Source organism: Puma concolor, chromosome B2, assembly GCF_028749965.1.
Source record: "Puma concolor isolate L17-30 chromosome B2, mPumCon1.1.hap2, whole genome shotgun sequence".
Classification (NCBI taxonomy): domain Eukaryota; kingdom Metazoa; phylum Chordata; class Mammalia; order Carnivora; family Felidae; genus Puma; species Puma concolor.
This window is the reverse complement of record NC_141671.1, coordinates 144,809,180-144,836,339: the sequence shown is the minus strand read 5'-3', so window position 1 is coordinate 144,836,339 and position 27,160 is coordinate 144,809,180. Positions and strand designations below refer to the sequence as shown.

The 27,160-nt window shown below is 42.9% G+C and overlaps 1 protein-coding gene across 1 annotated transcript in view; it reads right to left on the bottom strand.

Moving 5' to 3' along the window:
• Positions 1-12,726, bottom strand: part of TMEM181 (transmembrane protein 181) — a 74,719-nt gene extending 61,993 nt beyond the window's left edge. Inside the window, exon 1 of the mRNA XM_025925660.2 lies at positions 12,492-12,726. Coding sequence (XP_025781445.1) covers positions 12,492-12,622 — 131 coding nt within the window. The 5' untranslated portion in view covers positions 12,623-12,726. The remainder of the gene's footprint in view (positions 1-12,491) is intronic.
• Between the last annotated feature and the right edge of the window lie 14,434 nt (positions 12,727-27,160).

Genomic DNA, 27,160 nt, shown 5'->3' with positions numbered 1-27,160 from the left:
TGGGCTGAAATTAATACTTGCAATCAATAGTCTTAAATGCTGTTGTACCATATCTCTATAAAGTGACAGTTAATGCCTGGAAGTGTCCCTGACATTGCGCTCGACAGTGAGAACTACAGCAAAGTCATCATTACTATTGCAACCCGAAGGGACGGTGTTTGATTTTGCATTTTTGCCCTGCAAGCAGCTGAGGAGAACAGCCATAAGAAGAATGCCAGGTCTGGAACTTCTCAATCATTCACCACCGAGCCGTCCGTGTGCTTCCCCTTTCCGAACTGACTTTTAAGTTATCTTTGTTGGCCTGAATCAAAATTGAGGGCTCTCTTCACCGAGCCCATGGGGTTGCATGTCAGAAATGCTGGACAGGTAAACTGAGGAAACTGGTAATAGTCCTCACATAGAAACATAACCCTTCTTCAAGTCCTCATGGCGCTTGGGGATTGGAAATCAACACGATTTGTTAAGAGCACTGCCCTACAAATAACCGCACCCGAAGGGCACTTTCTGAGCCATGTGGGTGTATTCAAAAGAATTGAAAGAACACAGCTGTCCCCAGGTTATGGTATTTTTTCCAAGTTCGGTTTGCTTCCCTCATTCCCTAGGAGACAAAGGAGGTAGGACAGCATTCCCCCCCCTGCTAATGCTCCCCCCACTTCTGTGTGCAGCACCCCCAGGGCCCTGGCTCATCACATGGCCTGCCTCTACCTTCAGAGCTCTGCTTCCAGAAGGGGACCAGCTGGCCACTGGAGCAAGCCACTTCCTGCACAGCAAACCAAGCTGCTCAAATTAGATCCACAATTTACCAAAAATTGCCAAGTTAGCGTAAATGTTGAGTTGGCCAATTCCAGGTACGAGAAGGGGCCGTCCAGCTGCAGGTCCAAGGGCCCTTAGGCCACAGAAAGGCCACCAGGCTACTTTGGCCTTGAACATACAGAAGAAAGGTCTTTATCCTGACTTGCAGGATGCAGACTAAAGGGCACAAAACTCAAGAACTTACAGGGTCAGGGAGGAAGGCAGGAGCCCTGGTATAGAAACGTCCAAAATGGGCAGGGCAATGCCCTGTAACCTGGGCTGAATGAGGGGTAGGGGTGGGGCAACCTTCAGAGAGTGGCCTCTTGTGGGGAACAGTGTGGGCGCCCACCCACCCCGGGGAATGCCTGCAGAGGGGTCAAAAGCAGTGGCTTTTGAAAATCTTGCCCCCTGGCACATTTCGTTCTTTTTTTTTAAAAAAAAATGTTTATTTAGTTTCGAGAGAGAGAAGGAGACACAGAATCCGAAGTAGGCTCCAGGGGCTCAAACCCACGAACCGAACCGTGAGCTGATGACCTGAGCGGAAGCCAGACACTTAGCAGACTGAGCCCCCGGCGCCCCCAGGCACATTTCCTTTTAGTGACTTATCAGAGCATCTGCGGGTTGAAATACATACTATTTATGCATTGCTTTCCTTGCTTGTTCTGATTACCTTTATGGTAGCTGTTTTTGTTTTTTAAGTTACGGAAGCATGCAAGATAGTACCAAGGAATTTCATTTCGGGACAGGAAAGGCGGTGCCCCGCAAATAGTAGTTGCTTTAAAAAGAGCCTTGAGGCTTTCTTGCCTTGGGGGGGCTCGCCTCTGGGAACCACGGCCCCAAGGTAACCAGCCTGTCTTTATTCCGCAGGCAGGGCGGACAAGGGCTGAGGCAAGAAGAGAAAGCTGGACAAAGGAGGGAGAACCAACAATCCTGAGTGGAGAAGTTCAAGGGCGCACCTTCTGTCCCCTCTGCCCAGGACTCTGGTGCTGCCACCCCACGTGCACACACGTGGCTCCAGGCGGTCGGTGCAGCCTCAGAGCCTCAGACCCCACGTCCTCAGGCTGCAGCCGCAGCCTCACCTTTGGGTGACCAACCTTTGGACACTCCCGGGACTGAGGGCTTTCCCAGGACACTGGACGTTCAGTGCTAAAGCCAGGACACTTTGGTCACCTTACCTCTGACCCAACAGCCCCCAGAAAACTGGTTTCCCACACACACATCACACCCATGCACACCACACACATACTACACACATGCCATATACACACACACACCATACACCACACACACACACACATATACACACACCTTTCCCAACCTGAACTTCATAAAGTTCAGGCAGCTCAGCGTAATCATCTCTGCTGGGAAGGCCATTACCGGGTCACCCCCTTCAGGCCCACAACACCCCCCCTCACTCTGTGGTCTTGAGTTTAGAGCCAGGAGGGATCTGAGATCCTTCTGTGAGATGTGCAGACCTGATTTCCAGGATGGTAGCAACAGAGCCAAGTCAAGACGCAGCCCTCCTGGCTCATGTTCATCAGTCAACTGCTAGTTTAGAAAATATCCAGAGGGGAATCTAAGTCCACAGCCTGTGTCCACACATGGGCTATCCTCTTCAAGGAGAGCCTGTTATGGGTGGAACTATGTCCCCTAGTTGTCGAAGTCCTGATGCCCAGTGCCTGTGAATGGGGCCTTATTCAGAAATAAGAGTCCTGATGCACCACGACTGGTGTCCTCATGGGGGAAATCTGGATGCAGAGGCAGACAATGTGAAGACACTGGGAAAAGACTGAAGGCCATGTACCAGCCAAGGAACAGCCTCGGAAGGAACCACCCTGCGGGCACCCTGAGCTCAGAACTCTGGCTTCCAGAACTGGGAGACAATAGACATCTGCCACATAAGCCGCTCGGTTTGTGGCACTGTGTCACCGCAGCCCTAGGAAGCTAATCCAGGGTCCTGGCTTTCATATTTCGAGCTTTGGAGGCCTGTTCTCATCTGGAAAATGATGGTCTTCTACTGTAAGAGTGGAGTCCTTGCTGTAGCTGAATGCTAACCAGCCCCAGGGAACAGTTGGACTTCTTCCTGCTTTGCTCTCAAGGAAATGAATGTCTTCTTTATGAGTTTCCTCTCGGTTCAGAACAAGATGCAGCTAGCTTTAAAGAAAAGAGAAAGGGGTGCCTGGGTGGCTCAGTAGGTTAAGCGTCTAACTGGCTCAGATCACGATCTCACGGTCCATGAGTTGAAGCCCTGCTTTGGGCTCTGTGCTGACATCTCAGAGCCTGGAGTCTGCTTTGGATTCTGTGTCTCCCTCTCTCTCTGCCCCTCTTATGCTCTGTCTTGCTCTCTCTCTCTCTCTCTCTCTCTCTCTCTCTCAAAAGTAAACATTAAAAAAAATAAAAAAAGAAAAGAGAAGAAAACAACTCTGCTGCATGGGCCAAGGCTCTGTTTACATGAAGGCACACATAAAAATAATTAACTTGGGTGAGCCACCAGGAAGAACCCTGCTGTCTGAACCACAGGTGCCATACAGACACCAGCAGCCAGTTAAGGTCATTCAGGACATCCCATAAGCACAGAGTTGTACAACCTGGAAACACCAAATGATAAATGAAAGAAAACATGAGATGGGCTGGTGGCATTACATATTAATTGATATTTTTAATGTTAAAACAACCTTGCATTCGTACACCACTTGGTAATGGTGCATAATCCTTTTTTTGATAATCCCATTGCTGGACTCAGTTTGCTAGCTTTTTGTTTTGTTTGAAAATTGTTCTGTCTATATCCATGAGAGATTGTGGTTTTCTTACGAGGTCTTTGGTTTGGTAACAGCATAACAGTGTCTCTTAGAATTTATCCATATCAATTATCTAATGGCACTCCCTTGTAATCTTTTATTTATTTTATTTCTGTAAGATTGAGAGCAATGTTCCCTCTTTTATTCCTGTTTCTGGTAATTTGCATCTTCTTTTTTTTCTTGGTCGGTCTAGCTATAGGTTTGTCAAGTGAATTGATCTTTTCAGAAAACCAACTTTTAGTTTTATTCATTTTCCCTATTGTTTCTCTAATTTTCTTCAATTAATCTTCAGCATACTCTTTACTATTGTTTTTCTTCTGCTTGCTTTGGGTTTTCTTTTCTTCCCCAATGTTTTAAGGTAGAAGGTTAAGTATTGATTTGAGCTCTTCCCTCTTGTTTAATATGTACATTTACAGCTATAAATTTCCCTCTAAGTACTGCTTTAGCTGTATCCCAGGTGTTCTGGTGAAGTGTGTCCTCACTCCATTCATCTCAAAATATGAATTTCCTTTATGATTCATCTTTTGCCAATGGGTTATTTAGGAGTGTGTTGTTTAATTGCCACATTTGGAGATTTCCTAAATTCCTTCCTATAATTGATGTCTATTTTCACTCCATGGTTGTTGCAGAACTTCTTTTGTTTGATTTCAGTCCTTTTAAATTTATTACATCTTGTTTCACGGAGTAATATATGATCTATCCCAGAGAATGCTCTGTGTACACTTGAGAAGAATTTGTACTCTACTGTTGTTGGGCATAGTATTCTATGGATTCCTAGTAGGTCTAGTTGGTTTATGCTGTTGTTCAAGCCTTTTATCAACATCATCAATCTCTTGGTTAGTTTTTCCATCCATCATTGAAAGTGGGTATTGAAGACTCCGACTATTATTTTTGAATCTTCTACTTCTCCCTTCATTTCTGTTAGTTTTTGCTTCATGTATTTTAGGCTCTGTTGTTCATTGCATACAAGTTTACAGGGCTATATCCTCCTAATGGTTTGACCCTTTTATCATTATAGAATATCCCTCTTTATCTCTCAGTAACATGTTTTATTTTAAAAGCTATTTTATCTGGTAGTGGTATAGTCACACCAGCTTTTCTAAGTTTGCTGTTTGCATGATCTATCTTTTTCCATCCTTTACTGTCAACTCATTTATATCTTAGAATCTAAAGTGTGTTTTCTGGGGGTGCCTGGGTGGCTCAGTTGGTTAAGCATCTGACTCTTGCTTTTGGCTTGGGTCATGATCTCACAATTTGTGAGATCAAGCCCCACGTCTGTTAGCGCAGAACTTGCTTGGGATTCTTTCTCTCCCTTTCTGCCTCTCTCTCTCTCTCTAAAAATAAATAAACATTAAAAAAATAAAGTGTGTTTTCTGTAGACAGGATATAACTGGATCTTGCTTATTATCTCATTGACAACCTCTGCCTCTTGATAGATTGTTTTGTTTCTTCACATTTCATATTATAATTGATACAGCTGGAGTTATGTCTGCCATTTTATTTATCTTCTATATGTCTCATGTCTTTTTTGTTCCTCTAGTCCCCTTTACTGTTTTCTTTTGCATTATCTGAATATTTTCTACTGTAAATTTTAATATCTTTAATAATTTTTCACTATATTTTTAAAGTTATCTTCCTGGTGGTTACTCCAGAGCAACTACTGCCCAGCAAGCAATTCCCAATTTTACTGGGGGCTCACGTGGAACTCTTCAGTTCATAGCTTCCACCTATTAAAAACTGGGGCAAAATCCGCTTGCCTGTAATTTAGTGAAACTTCTTCCATTGTTTCATTCATTCATGCTTTTAATGTAGCAGGTATCACACACCTATTGTGTGATATACTTTGTTTTAGATGCTCATGACATAGAGACGGATTAGACACAGCCTTACCACAATAAAGAATGCTAGCAAACCCTGGTGGGGGGAGAATGGAAGAGGAGACTTCTGTGTACTGGTAATATTGCTCAGCAGAGGGAGGAAGGAGTCTCTGAGTCAGAGAACTCCCAAGGGAAGCAACAGTTTGGGGTCTTTTATAGCCACAGGGTTTGCCATATCTATAGCCAGCAGATGTTGAGTGCTGTTTCACAGGGATACAAAGCAGGAAGACTGCAAATAGCTAAACATATGCATATTGGGGCTATATGTAAAGCAATTAGATATGTAAGAATTTGAGTTAGGCACCAGTGGGAGTAAGTCAGGCATCTGCTATGAAATCAGTGAGGAAGGAAACAACATGGGAGCCAACATGCAGGGACCACCCTTAACTCAATTGCAGGACAATATGGTAGAGGAAGAAGGCAGGCCAACATTTGTTGAAGAAGACAGTGTGGTTGCACCCAAGGAGGCTGGGATGAAGGAAGTTTGGACTAAGCATTTGGGAAGGAGTCAGAGTTGAGGGAAAGACTGAGACATGAGAACAAGACATAATAATTGATGGAGCAAGATCCCAGAGCATGGGAGCAGAAAGCAGTCAGGAGTCATGGGGGAGGGGTGCTGCCCTGGGAGGACTTGGGTAGGTCTGGGAGTTGCTGACCTGTTCTAGTGCCCACCACTGGCCCCTCATACACATGTTTGCTAGGTCCATGGTCCAGGGCCCTTCTGAGGCCTATCTGTGTCTTGTCCCAAACAGAAAACCAGCCTTTCTCGCTGAGCCAGATTTGTACATAACTAAGTTCTCAAGCATACAAGTTTAATGAAATGATTTTTCTACCTTTCTAAAATTATGGTCTCATCAGAGATACTTACGTTTCCTCCCACAAAAAAAAAAAAAAAGACAAAGAGAGAGGTCAGTACTCTAATTACAATGAATTGTCCCCAATAACTTGAAAAGAAGGACAAATGTTAGCCAGCTGAAACATTAACATGAAAATCATGTTAGGTGGGTCGGGTCTGATGGGTCATTAACATCAAAACCAGCACATATATGCAGGTTTGCCTTAAATGGAAAAAATGGTCCTCAGACCTTTAAACCTACCTATAACCTGAACAGATGTATTAACCTAAAAAGGGAGTTAGGTCAGCCTAGAAGTGTGGAAAAAGCCAAGGTGATTGGTGACAGCGGCTGCTGTGCTTTGCGTGGGGGAGGAGCCTTAACTAATGATTTCCAGTATTGCTGTCCTGCTGGCAAGTCTGGCCCATTGAGACGGACGTACCAGGCACCCTCAGCTTAATGCTCTTAAACATTCTACTCACCCCTCTTGGGTTTTCCATCCTGGCTGAGATCCAGCCCAGGCCAATTAAATCAGAATTCTTGAGGGTACTACTGGGCATTTGTCCTTTTAATTTTTTTAAAAAATGTTTAATGTTTATTTTTGAGAGAGAGACATCATGAGCAGGGAAAGAGCAGAGAGAGAGTGAGACACAGAATCTGAAGCAGGCTCCAGGCTCTGAGCTGTCAGCACAGAGCCTGACAAGGGGCTCAATCCCATGAACCATGAGATCATGACCTGAGCTGAAGTCGGACGCTTAACTGAACCACCCAGGCACCCCTGGGCATTTGTCTTTTCAAAAGCTCTCCCAAGTTATCCTGATGTGCAGCTAGCATTGGGAATTCCTGATCTAATAATCCCCTGGTTGTGATGCCATGACCACCATTATCTGTGTTCTCAGGGGTCTGCATAACCCAAGTAAATAGACTGGCATCCTGATTCTGTACATTAGCCCAGAGCTTAGTTAATGAGAATCCTTCTCTTGATGTGCTGGCTAAAGTAGGCCATCAAGACTAAAGGTGGGCTCCTGGGCCCTGATGAATTCACCAAGGTGACGAAATGTTGCTTCTGAAAGCCTCTTGGGTAAGGACCACTGGCATCACTTTTCTGGCCAAGAAAATTCAAGCCCATCTTCGTTTTGCAGTAGTATTTTACAGAGGTAAAGTAATAACATGAGAAACACAGTATGGGTCAGCAAAATGACCAACCACAAAGTCTCCAAGAGCTGAGCTCCAGTGGAACATATTTACTGTCCTTCATTTTTCTTCAGCTCCTTACTATGTATTTCATAGACATGGGGGCCTGCCTGGTATCCATTCCTCACATCTTCTTCCTAAATGAGTTCCAACCGTGTTTTGCTCTCTACCTCTCCTCCCTTGAGGACACAAGCCTTAGGGAAATTAGCCCCACCCTCAGCTCCTGGGGTGCTCTGATTTGCCTCTATTTCCTTCCCAGGAGCTCAAGAAAGAGCAAGGGCCCTGATGTCACCAATGAGACACAGGAGTTGGTCATCTTTTAAGCTTTCTATTGAAGCATAATACACAAACAGCAAAGTACACACTTTGTGTGTATAGCTTGGTAGATGTTCACAAACTGAATATGCCTGTGTAACCAGCACCCAGATCAAGATACAAAATATTACCAGTAGCCATAAAGCCCTTTCCTGCCCACTTCCACTCACTATTCTCTCATGGGTAACCACTACCTTGACTTCCAAGAGCATAGAGTCATTTTGCCTGTTTTATACTATATATAAGTAGAATCAAACAGTATATAGTCTGTGTATATACTCTGAGCTTCTTTTGCTCATGTTATGTGTGTGTGAGACTCATTTTTGTTGTGTATAGTTGTAAGTTGTTTACTTTCATTGCTGTATAATATACCATTATGGAATAAGTCAAATTTATCCATTCTACTGTTGATGAGTATTAGGTTGGTTTCCAGTTAAAGAGTATTACAAATTGTGTGGCTATGAACATTTTAGTCCTTGTCTGTTGAGGACATGTATAAGCATTTCTGTAGGGTAAATACCTAAAAGGGATTGCTGGGCCAAAGGGGATGCATATGTTCAACTTTAGACAAACAGTCGCATATGGGACTTGTCCAATTTATCTTCCCATCTGCAGTGTATGAAAGTTCTGTCCTAGTCAACACATGTCTGTCTTCTTCATTGTTACATTTTGGTGGGAGAATAGATGAGATTCAAGGAGTTTTGCTGCAGGCTTCAAGTTATCCCTTGTCTTTTAGAGGAAGCCAGCCCATTCTGCCCATGAATATCAATAAGAAGCAATAGCTTACATGATTATTAGTGGCCAATGGAGGCCAAGTGCCATCAAGTTAAAAAGAAAGGACTTGATAACAGCATTAGGCTGCTGGATCTACAACTCAATTCATTGCCTCCCGCCTGCTTTGGTTTTTCTGTTGTCTGTATTGGAAAGCATCTTCAGTGTTATTTTCACAAAGCAGTTGAGCCTATGAAATCTTTGCTTTATTTTTCTTATGTGGAAATTTATCACCAGTGAACTACAGCGATTACTCTCAAGGCCAGGGAGTTGGCAAAGGGTAGAGTTGAGACTTAGACCCAGGATTCAGACCCAGCTTACATGGTGCCGACTCCCCCTTTCCTATTGGGCTGTACCACTGTCATCTCTCAGTTTGTGCAAATGACTAAGAGTCCTTTGATAACGTGGCTGCCATTTTTCAATGATGCCAAATCATGTAGCCAATATGCAAACAGTCATGGCATCTAATGGAGGGACCAACCATCTTTTGAAAATGGGCATTAGCAGCTGTCTTCCTTGCTGTACCCTATTACAAGGAAACTGTCAGCCACATGAAGCAAGGCCCAGTCCTCCAGGGGAAAAAGGAAGGGTGCCTTTTAATCATAAATCACTAATGAGGAAACAAAGGCAGTGAGAAAAGCAGGAGCAAAAATTATAGTAGCAAGTTCATCTTCCAGCTAAGCAGATGCAGGAGCTGTGACTATCAGCTTCCCAACTTAGAAGCTCAAGAATATTTCGCCTAGTTTTCTAAAGGTACAACCCATTGATATAAAAATCCAGTGGAGCAATGGAAGATAGATCGATGACCTAAAACATCACCTCACTATAAACCAGTCTTCATGATTCAGCCTCACTGCTCTGCCAACACACAATATTGTCAAGCATTCTATAGTTGACTTGTTCTCATAGCAGGGGGACAGAATTCACCACTTTCCCCTTCCAACCATGGTAAATTCGTGGTCTTCAAGATCCAAATCAACTGGTGGAGTTGTTCCTGAAGCATAGATTCAGATGCTTGCTGTAGGACAGGCAGCCAAACTGCTCATATCACTCCCCCCACTTAAAGCCTTCAATGGCTGCACACTGGAATTCTAATGAAATTCACACTTCTCAGTCTAACATTCAAGGCTAAATATGACCTGGCCCTACATGTTTTTCTGACCATGCTGGTCTTCTGTCTATTCCTTAAATACATAGTAGTCCCCCCTTATCTGTGGTTTTGCTTTCTGTGGCCGCTTCAGTTACCTGCAGATAATCCTGCCTCTGATATATGGTCAGCAGGTCCATAGTAGCCTAATGTCACATCACAAAGCCTATGTCATTCACCTTACTGCATTTCACCACATTGGCACGTTGTCATCTCACATCATCACAAGAAGGGTGGGTACAGTACAGTAAAATATTTTGAGAGAGACTACATTCACACAATCTTGATTATAATTGTACTATTTAATTTTTAGTTGTTGTTAATCTCTTACTGAGCCTAATTTATAAATTAAACTCTACTGGGGCACCTGCGTGGCTCAGTTGGTTAAGCATCTAACTCTTGATTTCAGCTCAGATCATGTCATGGTTTGTGAAATCAAGTCCCCCATTGGGTGCCATACTAACAGCATGGAGCCTGCTTGGGATTCTCTCTCTCCCTTGCTCTCTGCCTCTCCCCAACTCTCTCTCTCACTCTTTCTCTCAAAAATAAATAAACTTTAAAAAATAAATCAATTAGGGGAGCCTGGGTGGCTCAGTTGGTTAAGTGTCTGACTTCGGCTCAGGTCATGATCTCACAATTCAGAAGTTCAAGCCCCACGTAGGGTTCTGTGTTGACAGCTGGGAGCCTGGAGCCTGCTTTGGATTCTGTGTCTCCCTCTCTCTCTGCCCCTCTCCCGCTCATGCTCTGTCTTTCTCTCAGAAATAAACATTAAAAAAAAAGAAAGAAATTTTAAAAATTAATTAAACCTTATCATAGGTATGTATGTATAGGAAAAAACAGTATGTCTAGGATTCAGTACTATCTGTGGTTTCACTGGGGGTCTTAGAACATAACCCTTGCAGAGTAGAGGGGACTACTATACCGTGTTTATATGGCCTCAGGGACATATACTCCCTCTTCTGGAACTTTCCTCCTTAGCTCATTGTCTAGTGAGCAACTCATTCTTCATTCTTAGTCAAATGTCACCTTCTCTAAAAGCCTTCTCCATTACCTTCTCTGAAGTGGCACCCCCATTGCTCCTTATCATGGCACCTGGTTTATTATCTTGCTAGCCCTCATTACAATATGTAATCATTTGTTTATTACCTATAAGCTCCACGGTATCAGGGACCCTGTATCTCTAACACCCAGAATGGTAGCAGGAACACAAGAGTTAACTCGATGACTACTCATTGAATAAATGGGTGAATGAACAAAAGATGATCCAATTGTGAATTAACCAGTGATGTGGCTTTGTTCTCTTCTCTGCTACCTGAATTAAGACCATTTAGCTATTCACTACATCCCTTGCCAAAGAAATGTTCCCAAGAAAATAAATACAGAGAAAAAAAAAAATAGAGTGGTGAGAAATTAGTAGGAAAGGAAACTGGAATATTCATCAAACATAAGATTGAAAACTACCTGGGTTTTGTTGATTTGTTTGTTTTTACCATACTGTCAGGTCTCCCGGGGGGCTGCATTAGACAGATTGTGAGTCTCATCCAGAGACTCACCACAGGGATCACTTATCTTTTAAATGGGCTTTTCCACTCAGTAATTCTGTGACCAATGTATCAGTCAGCAATATATTGCTGATTAGCCCCTGGGAAGCCATTGGACTTTTGAAAAGGTCTGATGATAAGTGTGATATATGTGTTTCTAGCACATATATGGCTATTAGGGCCTGTTGTGAAAAAATGACTATCACCCCTTCAAAGATAGCTGTGCGGTACAACTTCCATCCTTAAGCACATAGTGAGTACATCATCCGTTGAATTTTCGCCTCCTCACAAACCTTCTGGTTCAAGCTACCCATTTTACAGATGAGGAAGCTTGCAAAGCAAAGTCAGCAGATAACTTTCTCGGGGTCACAGAGCTAGTTAGTAACAAAACCACCCTAGGGCCCCAGACTCCAGACTCCAGACGGGGTTCTTGCATGACAGCACAACACATCAGCTAAGTCCACTCGCTAACGATGGACATGGTTTCCCATCAGAACAGCAAGGGGCCACTGCCCTGCTGCAGGGCTCTACCAGCCCTCCTAGCTGTCACCTTAGCTACACGGAGAGGGTGCCAGAGATGAACACAGACAAGCCCAAACCAACAACTCCTTGGGGTTGCCAACCATGATCTCCCACAGCATCTTCAGCAAGGTGCTGCTTAGCCCTGAGGCCATCTGCCCCCAACGCTCAGGAACATCCCAGCCTCAGAGATTTTCACCAAAGCCCAGGGGCCTGAGTAGCTCAAAAGAGATGCCAAGGCCCTCCCTGCCTGACACTGGAGGGGGAGTGATCCTCTCCCCAAACCCGGACTCAGCGAGGCCTGAGCAAGACCGTGGGGGCGGTAGGCCTGCGGGTGGGGGGTGGGAGGGGATGACAGGATGGGAGGAAGAGAGGGAGGAGCAAAGCAGGGACGAAAGCCCGTGGGTCCCCTTCTCCGGATTTGAGAGTCTCGGCTCAGGTTTCTAGGGGATGGCTATACAGCTCTTTACCCCGGCTCCCCGATCGCAGCCAGAATCCACAGACCTGCCCCCATTTCCGCCCCTCCTCCCACTACTCGACACGCGCCGGGGTGAGGTGGCGGCCCAGGGGCTGGACCCTGCCAGGCCGGGAGCGCAGCCCGGTTCCCGGACTAGGGAGGCGGGGGCGGGGGCGGGGGCTGCCCGAAGCCCGGGGTCCGCGCCCCCTCCCCGTAGCCCGGCCGGCGGGGGCCCGCCCGCCCCTACCTGTAGTAGCGGTCATCTCTGAAAGGCGTGAGGTCCTCCTTCAGCTCGCGGTACGCCTCCTGGAGCCGCTTGCACAGGTGCTTGAGCTCGCTGCAGAGCGGGGGCTCGAAGGCAGGGTACTCGGCGTCCATGCCCGTGCCGCGCCCGCCGTCCCGGCGCCGAGCCCTGCGTCCCCTCCTCCCGCCGCTCCGCCCTTTGTATTGCTTCCTTCGTCCCTCTCTCTTCCCTGCTCCGGGGATCGGGGGCTGCCAGCGCACTGGGCGGGACCGAGAAGGAGGAGGAGCAGGTGGCGGGGGAAGTGGGGAGGGGGCGCGGGGGGAGGTGGGGCGGGGCGACACGAGGGGAGCCGGCCCCTGCGGGGCTGCCGATGGGATCCGCTGCCGAGCCGCGGGGGCCTAGGGAGGGGTGGGTGCCGCGCCCATCGGCCGCCGCCCAGGGAGAAGGAGCGGGGGGGGGGGGGGGGGGGGAGATCCAACACAAGGTCATCTGCCGCCCAGGACAAAAATATGAAGGGCCATCCTCTCTGCTGCTCGTGTTGGGAAAGGGGAGAAACTGGAGGTGACAGAAAAAAAGGAAAATGGGGCTTGGAGACGGACCGAACAGGTCAAAGGCTGGAGCCTGCTCCACGTTCAGCACCATGGACAGCCCCAGACTGCTTTCCCCTCCCCCCCCACCCCCCTCCCTGGGTTCTGCTTGGCCTAATGCAAAAACATTTAAAACCAAGCCCATTCTGGTTATGTCATAATAAATATTTTTTAACGATAAACGAATGTGTCCAAATGAGATGCCTCTTCCCACACGTTCTATAACCACGGGATCTGGGGGTGGGGGGAGGCAAGGGAGTTTCTCATCCTCTACAAGCTGAACACTAGAATATAAAATAGAAACTCACAAGTTAACACATCTTCCGTGGGACTAGTTATCTAAAGATGGTGATGGTGTCATCTCTTGTGAATTTTCACAATAATAAGTGAAGAAGCAACTGTTCCTCATGAGGTCGGTGCATTTCCACCTGAATTCAGGACAGGTTTACACACAAGGTTTATCTTTTTTATGTATTGGGAAACATTTTGCAAATATACATTTTGGGCCACCACTTGCACTACTGAATATAAATTATAGAATACAGGTCCCCGGAATCTGTATTTTTCAAAGCTCCCCAGGTGACTTTAACCATCACTCCTTTACATATTCTCAGAATTCCCATGTTATGCTCTAATTTCACCCACTCTTCCATGCTCTTTTTTTATAAAACATTTTTATTTTTAAACAGTCTCGACTGAGCCAGCCGGGCGGCCCTATCCCCATGTTTTATTTCCTCCTTCCCCTTAGATTTTGGAACAATGTTTTGTCTGCTAGCCAAGCTCTCTTGTCAAGTCTTGCAAACATTCCCATAACTTCTGATTATCCTGTACCCTGCACAGTTCAGTTTTAGCCTTAATTTGTTAACATCTCATGTATTTAAAAATTTGTATTTAATAATCTCTGTGGGGCAAAGAATAGAGCTCAGAACGGGCTATACCCAAAATACAGTGCAGAAAGACACTCTAAGAAGAGGGCTTCAGAAAGCATACATGCTGATTTGTTTTCTGAAATGAGATAGGGATGAGACCAGCATCTGCCACATTTCAAATATTTTATAACTGGCTACAGAGAGTTTCTCACTGGGGGAAATATTAATCAACCTCGAAGATAACACCAGAACACTTAAAAATCCTCTGGGAAGACTTCCTAACTTCTCCAGCCTCAGCCTTTTTTTCCCTTTGAACCACAGTAGCCCTTGGAAGACAATGCAAAAACTCTGACTCCAAAATTATGGGGTACTAACTTATTTTGTTACCTCTTTCACCACAAAGAGCTAACACTGCTAGATAAAATATGACATGTACACACCTGCATTTTATATAATATTGTAAATGTTATGCACAGTTGAGCCATAGAGTGTACTACAATTACTTTTCCTTTTCTACACATTTTATTTCCTCTAGAATTAGCCAGGTCTTTTTTATTACTTAGTTGCCTATGTACTGATCTGTAATTCAACCTCAGGTCCTCCCAAAATTGCCTAACTCCACTCTTGAGATATTCAAATACATTATGCATTCCATCAATTTCATCTTTGAGAAATCTCTTCTTAGCCTTCTGACCAGTTCTGGACCGGTTGCCCTATGCCTGGTGCAAGATTGTTATCTAAGCAATCTCTCCACCATCACCCTGAGGATTCTCTTCCCTCATCTGTTTGGATCCCACGTCTTTCTCCTTATTGATGAAGCATATCTTGGAAGTGCTTGGAAGCTCCATGACGTCACTTTCTCTGCATCCTGTAAGTCAAAGCAGTGTAGGTCCAGTCCAGATTCATGGGAGTTAACATGATTCAACCCCTTGATAGCAGTAACATCATGCTCAAAAGAGAGGAGGGGAATTATTTGGGGCTATCTTTGAAGATTATCTTTTATTCCCATTTCAGCACAGTTCAGCTGCCCATGATTGTGGCCAGTGTGTCCCAGTCCAGATACCCTCTATTACATAGTCCTAGGGAATCAATCTCTAGTTTCCTGCTTTCCAGTTAGAGAATGACAATTGCTTAGTTGCACAGAGTGGAAAAAGATTGGGAAATTTAGCTCCTTCTCAGACTCTTGATCTATCCTTCTGGTTTTTAACTGAGGCACAACAAATATAAAATGTGCAATTTTATGTGTATAGATTACCCAAATTTTATATTGTGTTTATCTATGTAACCACCACCCACATGAAGATATAGGACACCCCAGGAGGCTCTGTCTTGTCCTTTTCCAGCCACCCCTCTCCCAGTGGTAACCACTATTCTGGCTTCTATCACTATAAATATTTTTTTTAATATTAGATGAATAGAATCATATAGTCTGAATTTTTCTGAGTTTGGCTTTGTTTACTGAATATTATGTCTGTGAAATTTTTTATGTTGTTTCATATAGCAAGGAGTTCATCTCCTTGGTTAAATTTATTCCCAGGTATTTATTATTTTGATGTAATTGTAAGTGGGATTATTTTCTTAATTTCTCTTTCTGTTACTTCATTATTAGTCTATAAAAATGCAGTAGATTTCTGGGGCACCTGGGTGGTTCAGTTGGTTGAGCGTCTGACTCTTGGTTTTTGGCTCAGGTCACGGTCTCATGGTTCCTGGGATCAAGCCTTGTGTCGGGCTTTGCACTGACAGTATAAAGCCTGATTGGGATTCTCTCTTTCCCTCTGTCTCTGCCCCTCCCCTGCTCATTCTCTTTCTCTCGCTCAAAATAAATAAACATTTTCTTAAAATGCAGATTTCTGTATAATAAGTTTGTATCTGCAATTTTACTGAACTCCTTTATTAGTTCTAATAGTTTTTTAGTGGAGTCTTTAGGGTTTTCTATATACAGTATCATGTCATCTGCAAATACTGACAGTTTTACTTCTACCTTACCAATTTGGATGCCTATATTTTTTTCGTGTCTGATTATTGTGGTTATGTTCATTAAAAAAAAGTAAGAGTAGATATCCTTGTCTTGTTCCTGATCTTAGAGAAAAAGTTTTCAGTTCTTCCCAATGAGTATGTTAGCTGTGTATTTTTCAGATAAGGCCTTTATTATGATGAGGTATGTTCCTTCTAAACCCACTTTGTTGACAGTTTTATCATAAACATATGTTAAATTTTGTCAGATATTTTTTCCTGCATCTGTTGAGGTGATCATATGCTTTTTATCATTTATTTTGTTAATGTGGTGTATCACACTGATTTATTTGCAGATAGTGAACCAGCCTTGCATCCCTGGAATAAATAGTACTTGATCTTTATCATTGAACTAGGTTTGCTAATATTTTGTTGAGGACTTCTGCATCTACGTTCAGCACGGATATTGGCCTGTAGTTTTCTTTGTTGTTGTTGTGGTGGTGGTGATTGTTGTGTCTTTGCCTGGTTTCAGTATCAGGGTAATGCTGGCCTCACAGAATGAATTTCAAAGTTGTCCTTCTTCTGCTATTTTTTGGAATTTTTTGAGAAGGATAGATATTAGCTCTTCTTTAAATGTTTGGTAGAATACATCTGTAAAGACATTTGTTCTGGATTTTTGTTTGTTCAGAGTTGATTACTGATCAATTTTGTTATTAGTAAACAATTTGTTTAAATTTTCTATTTCTTCCCGACTCAGTCTCAGAAGATTGTATGTTTCCAGGAATTTACCCATTTATACTAGTTTGCTCAAATTGTTGGCATATAACTTTTCATATAGTCTCTTATAATCCTTTATATTTCTATCATGTCAGTTGTTACTTCTCATTCCTTTCTGATTTGAGTGCTTTCTCTTTTTTTCTCAGTAAGTCTGGTTAAAGGTTTACCAATTTTGTTTACCTTTTCAAAGAACCAACTCTTGGTTTCATTGATCTTTTATATCTTTTTTGTCACTGTTTTATTTATTTCTGTTCTAATCTTTATTGTTTCCTTCTCCTACTAACTTTGGTTTTTGTTTGTTCTTGATGTAGGCCGGTTATCACTATAAACATCCCTCTTAAAATTGCTTCTGCTGCATTCCAAAGATTTTGAACCATTGTGTTTCCATTTTCACTCGTCTTCAGGTATGTTTAAAATTTCTTCTTTGATTTCTTCACTGACTCATTGGTTGTTTAGTAACATGGTGTTTAGCCTCCACATGTTTATGTTTTTTCCAGTTTTTTTTTTTTCTTAACGTGCAATTCTTTGCTCTTCAAAGAAACCATGCAATGCTTCTTATTTTTCTGGCTCTTAAATGAGATATTCCCTGGATATACTACTAATGGTAGTTTTATTACCAACAACTATAATAACAGAACCATTTTATTGAGCACATAACATGTGCTAGACACTGTGATAAGCACTTGATGGTATTGTCATACACCGCAATCCCAGAAGTTTTAAGAGATAGTGTATTAGTCAGGTTCTCCAGAGAGAGAGAGAGAGAGAGAGAGAGAGAGATAATAGATAGATAGATAGATAGATAGATAGATAATAGATGATACATAGAAGGTAAATAGATAGACAGACAGACAGATAGATGATGAGGAATTGGTTCATGTGATTATGGAGACTGAGAAGTCCCACAATTTGCCTGTAAGCTGGGGATCCAGGAAAGCCAGTGGTGTGATTCCAGTTCTAGTCCAAAGGCCTACAAACCAAGAAAGCCAATGGTATAAGTCCAAGTATGAGGGTCAGAGAAGATAAGATGTCCCAGCTCAAATAGTGAGTCAGAAAAATGGGGCAAATTCTTCCTTTCTCTGATTTCTACTCTATTCAGGTTTTCAGCAGATTGGATGACACCTACCCACATTGGGGAGGGGAATGTACTTTACTAAGCCCACCGATTCAAGTGCTAATCTCATCCAGAAATAATATTTAATTTGGGCACCCCATGGCCAGTCAAAGATGCATAAAATTAACCATTACAGGTGACTATACTGTTATCACCTTTTTGAAATAATTGATGCACAGAGGGGTTGAATATATGTACATAATTCCAGAGCAAGTAATATGAATGGTATTTGATCCCAGATGTGTCTAAAATCAGAAAATTCACTTTTACTCAATATATGGTACAGTGTCTACTGAGGTACCCCATAAAGACCAACTGTTTGGAGAGTGAGGTATTGTAGCTCTATTAAAAAAAACAGCTCTGTTTCCCTGATTTCATGTAGCATCATGCAATCCATTGAAGATACATCTTATATTTAAGGACAAATAAGGCTAAAACTTCTAGAGTGTTGTTAATAGATAGTAATATTCATGCATATATATTCATGAATAGTTGTATTTATGTCCTCCAGCCTGCCAGTCTCATGCCAGTGCCTCCTACTGACCAAATATGACAGGAAGCCAGATCAAGGGAGCCCAGGTGATGTAGTCCATAGACATCAGCCTTCTGGGACACAGAACTAGACAGCAGAGAAGGGAGGTACATGGATCTGGGGAGGGAGGCAAAGAGAGAATGGCCAGCACACCCTGCTCACAGAATTTTCCTCCAGTGTCAGTAATCTATGAAGTTGGCTGCTTGATGGTAGAGTCCATACAAGAGAATAAAACCAAGCCCCAAGCACAGCTTCAGCTCAGAGGGAAGAGTGTTAGTTAATCCAGGGTAGCTGGGGGCTCCGGGGAGAGTTGTTCCCTGTCACAGACTTGTGCTAAAGCTTTTGAAGATGAGGCTTATGAACCATTGAATACAACACTAGATCAACACTGTAAAGGATAGGGAAATTGAGGCCCAACATGATTAAGCCGTTAATACAATAGCACACTTGGTAGCAGAGTGGGAGCGAGACCCCATCCTCCTGTCTCCTGAGGCAGAGTCATTTGCCCATCTTTTTCTGAAAAGGACTCAAGGCATGTCTAGTCCCGTAAGACTATCACCATCACTAGACACTTCTGGAAATCTTACACAAAGCCACGATTTTTCTCAAAGCTTCCTTCACATTTAATTTTAACACAATTTCAGCTACAAGCAACATAAAAATGACTCATGTCTTATAACGAAATTAACAGTGGTGCTTTGTGGTAAACTAGCCACATCAGGGAAATCTTATCTACCCGTGTTTTATAGAAGGACTAGCACTCTGGCTTGCAGCTGGAATCACTGAGAGACTGGTGGGCAGGGAGGTGATGTGGGAATTGCTACCACCCACTCAGCTGTCAGGGAGGCCCCGTGGTTACCTTGTTATAGGAAAGTGCAGCATTCTGAGGTAAGTGTGTTGTGCCCAGATGAGCTTTCACGGAAAGCATACAAAAATGACTGAAATAGCATTGGTCTAGCTATGTTTTGACTGGTCATTTGTAAGTAATAAATTTGAAATATCTAGATCAATAAAAATGTCCTTCCACCAAAGCTCAATATAAGTGCCATCAAGCCAGTTTGTCCTTACACAGCTGAGACTCAGACACTGATTCATGAAGATCACATGCTCTGATTTCACCACTTTTGCCAAGTGAGATTCTGGGCTCAGATATGAGTCACATCAAACACATGAAGTTCCCTGGCTTCGTGGTTTGCTAATCATTTGTCATCAACCATCACCAACCCTCTAATGCCATCCATCAAGTGAAATGCCCAAGCCACTCATGGGAATCCACAGGTGGCTGCACCAATAACATTGGACAATAGATACATCTTGATCTTTCTATTGAGCATAGGGGCAGAATTGGGTACTTACTTTCATTTTAATCTTAGTAAACATTATATACCACACAATAAGAGATACTATAAATTCAAAATTGAGTAAGAATCAGTTCATGCCCACTAGGGATTCATAGTCTAGTGGGAAACACATGTGCAAACAGGTCCAAGCAATATGACTAAGTCTACAGTGGAAGTAAGTTCAGGGTACATGAATTGAGAAAGACTTCACAGAGGAGTTCATGCCTGTGTTGAAAAATGAGGAATGGAGGGTTCACTGAGTGGAAAAGAGGAGGAGAAATTCCAAACAAGGGGGAGAGTATATACAGAGCTCATGTGAGGGCAAAGTGTTTAGGAGCCAGTAATAATTCAGCATGGCTGGACTACAGAATTTGCTTCAGAGTGGCAAGAGTTGAGTCTGGTCGTGTAGGCAGAGGACACACCATAAAGGACCTCTTTGATTATGATAAGGAGTTTGAGCTTTGTCCTGAATGCAGTGGGAGCCATTTAAGGACTTTGGGGCAGGAGAGTGACTGGACTAAGTGAGTTTTAGAAAGAAGGTTTCTGGGGAGCAGGAGAGCAGAATAGAGGTAAAGACATTATGAAGTAGGAGGCTGTCACAATTGTCCAGGTAAGAAGTGATGTTGGCCAGAACCAGCATGCGGTGGCAGTGGGATGGAATGCAGGGGATAATCATTGTCAAGACTTTTATTTTATTTAATTTTAATTTTAATTTTAATTTTAATTTTAATTTTATTTTATTTTGTTGAGAGAGAAAGCTCATGAGCAGGGGAGAGGTGAGGGGGAGAGAGAATCCCAAGCAGTCTCCACACTCAATGTGGAGCCCAACACAGGGCTCAATGTCACAACTCTGGAATCATGACCTGAACTGAAATCAAGAATTGGATGCTCAACTAACCGAGCCACCCAGGTGCTCCATCGTCAAGACATTTAGATGGTGGAATTTACAAGACTGCAATCTGCGTGGGAAAGGAGAATATATCTGGGGTGGTTCATTTATTTGCCTTGGATGACTGATGGTGCACTGCCAGTTGGTGGAATGATGGGGACTTTGGCTTTGGGCCTCCGGGCAAGCAGCACTCATGAACTGCACCACAGAGATGGAATTGTGCTTCTAGTTCTCTGAGATCAAATGCAGATAGTGTGACCTGATGCTCTAGTCCCATCATCTCATCATGGTGAGGCAGTGATAATATACACCTTTAGTAGGCTCAATTTGAAGACAAATAGACTATTTTTCTTGTGACACATAATATGATTGAGTAGACAATGTATTGAGAGATGTGTTCCTGTTGTCACTTTCAACATTTGGAGAGAGGTCCATTTTCTCTTGTAGGATTGGCAGGGTTCTTCTGCTCCTGCCCTTTGCCCTCCCTGGAGGTTGAGTGGAATCAATGCATTATTCCACTAGAGATCAATGCATTATTCCACTAGAGTCCTCTGTCTGGTCTGGTTCTTCTCAGCCTCATTGTAGACCCCACTTGTCACTATGGAGCATTAGTGACACACATCCTGCTCCAGAGGCTATTGAAGGCACAGGTTCAGTGTGTCTATTCATCGAATGTCTGCACAGACCTATGAGCAGTTGGACAATGAATATGATATCAAGACCCTCAAGCTGTGTGGGCAGCTTGCCCCCGTCCCCAAGCTGCTGAGAATTGGCCTCTTGCTTTCATTTGAACTATCACTCCAATCACTGCAGTGGGTCTACTGTTTTCCAGGCCCTGCTGGCATGCCTGGGTCTGCCCTTCTCTCCTCTTCATTAAAAAATAAAGAAAGAAATCCTTTTTTCTTCTCTAGATCTTTTCACCTCTTCCCCTTCTACTTAACTTCTACATCTTGGCTTTTGTACCAGTGTATTTGGCCTTTGTGGCCATTACTAACTAGGTATTTGTGGTTGTCGAGTCATATTGTGCTATGTATTGTCTGGTCTTTCAGCTGTTTTCTTTTCTTTTTTTTTAATGTTCCCGGCTTTATTTTTTATTTTTAATTTACATCCAAATTAGTTAGCATATAGTGAAACAAGGATTTCAGGAGTAAATTCCTTAATGCCCCTTACCCATTTAGCCCATCCCCCCTCCCACAACCCCTCCAGTAACCCTCAGTTTGTTCTCCATATTTATGAGTCTCTTCTGTTCTGTCCTCCTCCCTGTTTTTATATTATTTTTATTTCCCTTCCCTTATGTTCACCTGTTTTGTCTCTTAAAGTCCTCATATGAGTGAAGTCATATGATATTTGTCTTTCTCTGACTGACTAATTTCACTTAGAATAATCCCCTCCAGTTCCATCCGTGTAGTTGCAAATGGCAAGATTTCATTCTTTTTGATTGCTGAGTAATACTCCATTGGAGATATATATATATATATATATATAGATATAGATATATAGATATATATATACCACATCTTCTTTATCCATTCACTCATCAATGGACATTTGGGCTCTTTCCATACTTTAGTTATTGTTGATAGTGCTGCTATAAGCATGGGGGTGCCTGTGTCCCTTTGAAACAGCACACCTGTATCCCGTGGATAAATGCCTAGTAGTGCAATTGCTGGGTGGTAGGATAGTTCTATTTTTAGTTTTTTGAGGAACCTCCATACTGTTTTCCAGAGTGGCTGCACCAGTTTTCATTCCCATCCTTCAGCTGTTTTCTGCTGGGTGCCTCCCCACCCCCGCCTCAATCCTCTTCTAGCTGTGGAGACCACTAAATGCCACCTTCAGGTAAGCCTCACAATGCCTTGTGGACCACACTCAGGTCAGTAGCCTGGGGATGTATTATGTTGGACCAGACAGAATTCCCAATAGTCAATCATCTGACCCTCAAAGAGGACTTTGGTTCACATCAAACTAGCCGAATTGGTTCATTTATAAAGATTAACTCCATGCCCAATTTGTATTGCATACTCCTTCACAGAGGGTCCATTATTTCATCACAGGAAATAACATGCAGGAGAAAATATTCTTTCTTTTTTCCTAGTCATACATATCTTAGCTCACTGATTAATTTGTGTTATATCTCTGCTGACACTGACACATCAAAATTTAATTCCAGGGATACATATTCTTTTAGCTGCTCATTCATACCCACTTTATCTTGACGTTACAGATGGGCAGTTCATCACTATGAGCCATGGTACATAAACGTTAACCTCAGCATTTGTACTTGGGAACGACCCGCCTCCTTGACACTTTATTCTCTTACCCATAAAGTTCTAGCTATGCCATTGAACACTGACCACCCATTTAATTGAGACTAATCAATGTACAGCTGTTTAATTTGACATTATTTGACACAAGTGTTCTAAGTAAGAATACTTATTAGTATTCTTTGTTTCTGATGCAATAAAAAATGTATTTCTAGAGGTTGCTAAAAAACAGCAAGTAGCATTATCATTTAACAGCTTTAAATTTCCCTTCCCTGTCTCTCTTTGGCTTTAATTAAGTTATGAACTTACCAAAGTATCTTATTATAGAATGTAGCTAAGCATTTTTTTCTCCCCAGACATGTGCGTTATCTAATTATTTTACAAAAATATAAACTTTACCTCTGAGTCAATTTCTCCCAAAGGAGGGAATACATAAGAAATAAATCCGCCTGTATTGCATTTATTCAACAAATATTTATTGAGGCTTACAGGCCTGACACTTTGTAATTGCAGGGAACTGTTCTGGGAGTTGGTATTGGGCTTTTAAAGCAGTTATGCCCTTTTTACTTAATTAAGAGGCAAGAGGTACCTGACTTGAATTGAGCCAGGGCCCCCTCCGAGTCATTCCAGCTCCTGGAAGAGACTCCTGCCCATCCTGACAGCTGCAGGCAGGACTAAAGAGGAGGATAGTTGAGGGGCGCCTGGGTGGCGCAGTCGGTTAAGCGTCCGACATCAGCCAGGTCACCATCTCGCGGTCCGTGAGTTCGAGCCCCGCGTCAGGCTCTGGGCTGATGGCTCGGAGCCTGGAGCCTGTTTCCGATTCTGTGTCTCCCTCTCTCTCTGCCCCTCCCCCGTTCATGCTCTGTCTCTCTCTGTCCCAAAAATAAATAAACGTTGAAAAAAAAAAAAAAAAAAAAGAGGAGGATAGTTGATAACCCAATTAGTGATTTGTTTCTAGCTGTATAAAAATTTAGGTTAATTTACTTTCTTTCTCCTTTAGCTAGAAACTAAGTGTGAAAAATTCCAGGCCAAGAATAATTTATTACACTAGGTAAAAAATAGGGCTCTAAGAACACTTAAGCATTAGGCTGATCTGCCTATTTTTCTGCGTTAACCCAAAAGAGGAAACTCACACTTCAAGTGATTAAATGCTGGTTAGATGTGATTTGCCTGTCGAAATGCCAATTTCCTAGCAGGAAGGAGAAAGGGAGATGAGATGAAATGAGCCAGCCATTTCTTAAGTGAAGATGGCCTGTAATTTTCATTTTTGATTTTATCCTTGTCTTATTTGGGTACTGGCTACATGGGGGTTGGCAGGGAGTGTTTCCTCTTAACAGAATATTTCTACAAGTGTTTGAATAAGAGAGGCAGGGTAAGTTACTTGAAAGTTGATGGCACTTCTCACTAAACCTATTTGGCTTGATATTTTCTTTGCAGGAAGCTTTTCTACTAATGATTGCATTTCTACGTTTTCAATCTAATGGCACACAATTGTTTATAGTATTCTTACTCGCTTAACTTTTCAAAGTTTCTATCTGAAGTCACGTCCCATTTCCATTCCTAATATCGCCTATTTGTGCTTTCATTTTTCTTCATACACCGTGCCAGGTATTTGTCAAATTCATTGATCTTTTCTAAGAACTGACTTTTGATATCATGGGCCTTCTTGAATGTAATTTTGGTTTTTATGTTTATTAAATTCTATTATCTGTGTTTCCTTATCCTTTAAAAAAAAGTTTTCTGTTGCTTTTTTTCCCCCAAATGCCTGAAGATGTGTATTAGCTCCCTAATTTTCATTTTTTTTCTTACATAAAAATAAGCATTTAAGGCTATAAGTTTGTCTCCAAGCACCATTTTCATGGCATTTCACAAGTTTTGATTCATTACCATTCAGTTGTTCTTTGACCTATGGGTTATTTAGGATGCATTTCAAAATTTCAAACATTTAGACAGTTTCGTCTGTTTATTGATTAATACCTTAAATGCATTGTGTTCTAAGAACATAGTCTACATGGTACAGATTTTGTAACTTTGCTGATACTAGCTTTATGGCCTAGTGTATGATCAATTTTTATAAATGTTTCATGTGTGTTTTAAAGATTTTGTATTCTCTAGTTGTTGAGTGCCAAGTTTTATTTATATCTATGAAATTTAGCTTTTGGTTGTTAGATTGATCTATAAGTGAAAGAATTATGCTGTAAACTCCCGCCACAATGGTGGATCTGTCGATGGATTCCTATAGTTCTATCAAGTTTTGCTTTATATATTCTGAGGCTTTTAGAAAAGTTTCATTACAGAAGCTTTCACCCATTTTTGCTCCCTCCTTGTCCAAGTATACATCACCCCTCACCCACCTCCAGTTATCAACACGCTGCCATTCTTGTTTCATCTATTTCTCCTGCCGTTTTGTTGTTGGGATCTTAAAGCAAATCCCAGATATAGCATTTTACTTCAATACTTTAGTATGTTTCTCTAGATAAGGATGTAAAATGTGTAAGCAAAATATGCTGAGGCCACTATGTTAGGTGCCGATACGTGAAGAACTGCTCAATCTTAGTGAGTTCAAACTCCATGGTTTCCAGGATCTCCTTTGGAAAGTGGACCCAGTTCAGTCTTTTCTGGAAGAACACAGTCAAGGTGCTGGGAGGCACCTGCTATGATTTCCTGTATCCAGTGGGTGCTTAGAAAGTGTTTGTGGTAATTACTTAACCACTGGAACTGTTAGGAATGGACTTGGGAAGTCAAGCTTGCTCTCAACAGCTAGTAATCCTGTAGGGTAAAATACTTTGGCAAGGCCCCAAAGTCTTGATATTATCCTTGTTCTTTTCCTGCCATGACCAAGCACTTGGCAGAAATTAAGCAGAGCTCTTGGCAGTGTGGGGGAAAGGGGGTAACCATGTGAAAGAATTCATGCCAAATCCAGGCATACAGCTAAACTTTCTAATTCCTACTGGAATTTCGCTGAATGAGACATTCTTATGACAAGTGGTCTCTCTCATGGGTGTTAGATAAGCCCTATTTATTATACTTTATATATACTGGTACTTACCATGTTCCAGGCACTCTACAGGGCCCTGGGCATGCTCATGGAGTCCACAGGCAGGACATGAACTGTTATATAGTCATCCTAATGAATGCCTGAGTACACAATGGGAGATGTGGTCCAAAGGAATGTAGCAAAAAATTTGATATAGACTGGGGTGAGGGAAATCTTTTCTGCAGGCATGGTTTTGAAGGAGCTCTGAAGGAGGAGTGGAGTTAAAGGTAAAAGCAAGAGGAGCTTGGAGAAGGGCCAGTTGGTGAGGACTTTACAGAGAAGAGCAGAGGTCTGGAACACAGAGGCGGGGGGCAAGTGTTGAGCTGAGGCTGGAAGAGTAGGCAGGAGCAGGTAAGGGGTTCGGTCTTTACCCTAATGATAACAATGAGACTCGGGATAATGATGCACTGTTCTCAGCACTTCACATATGCTAACTCATCTAATCCTCAAGACTACTCTATTCAATGCACCACCATCTTATTCTCTTTTTGCAACTGGGGAAATATACACAGAGTTGCTATGTAATCTTGCCCCAAACCGCCCAGTTAGTGAGCAGTGCAACCATGCAGGCTGGAGGTGAAGGGTCTCATTACCAGGCTTGACTGCCACTAAAGGATTTTGAGCTTGAGCTCAACACAAGTTTTTGTTCGGGTTTGGTTTTTTATTTGTTTGTTTTTAAATTAAGAAAACGACTCTAGGGGTGCCTGGCTGGCTCAGTCAGTAGAGCATGCAACTCTTGATCTCGAGGTTGTGGGTTCAAGCCCCGTGCTGGGTATGGAGATTACTTAAAAACAAAATAAAATATTTTAAAAAAATAAAGAAAGGAAAAGTAAACCACTCTGGTTGCTGGATGGAGAGTGGCCTGGGGTAATAGGGAGTAGGAAGATCGGTTAGGAGGCTAGGTAAGAGGCGATGGGGACTTGGACTGGGGTTAGGGAAGCAGTAGGCGAGGAGAGTAGGGGGAGAAATGGCGGGACACGGGGGTGCACTGCTATGGAAAAGGAAGGTGAGGGAGCCGTCATGGCTGGCTTCTCACTGGCACAGCCGTGAGCCCTGCGTCAGGCTCCGGAACACCAGGATGAGTTGGCTGGGGACAGAAGGGGATTCGGCAGAGTCTAATAGACAAAGAACTGGCTGGGACCATATACTCTGTGGGGCAGGGCTGTGCCCACTCCATTCGCCATGGGATTACCTGTCTCAACAAGCGTTATAGTGGCTGGTAAGTAGGAGGCACCCCTTAAATATTTGCCTGTTAATGGAAGGACAACAGAAACATCTCTGTCCTGAACCTGCCAGCGGAGTAACTGTGGATG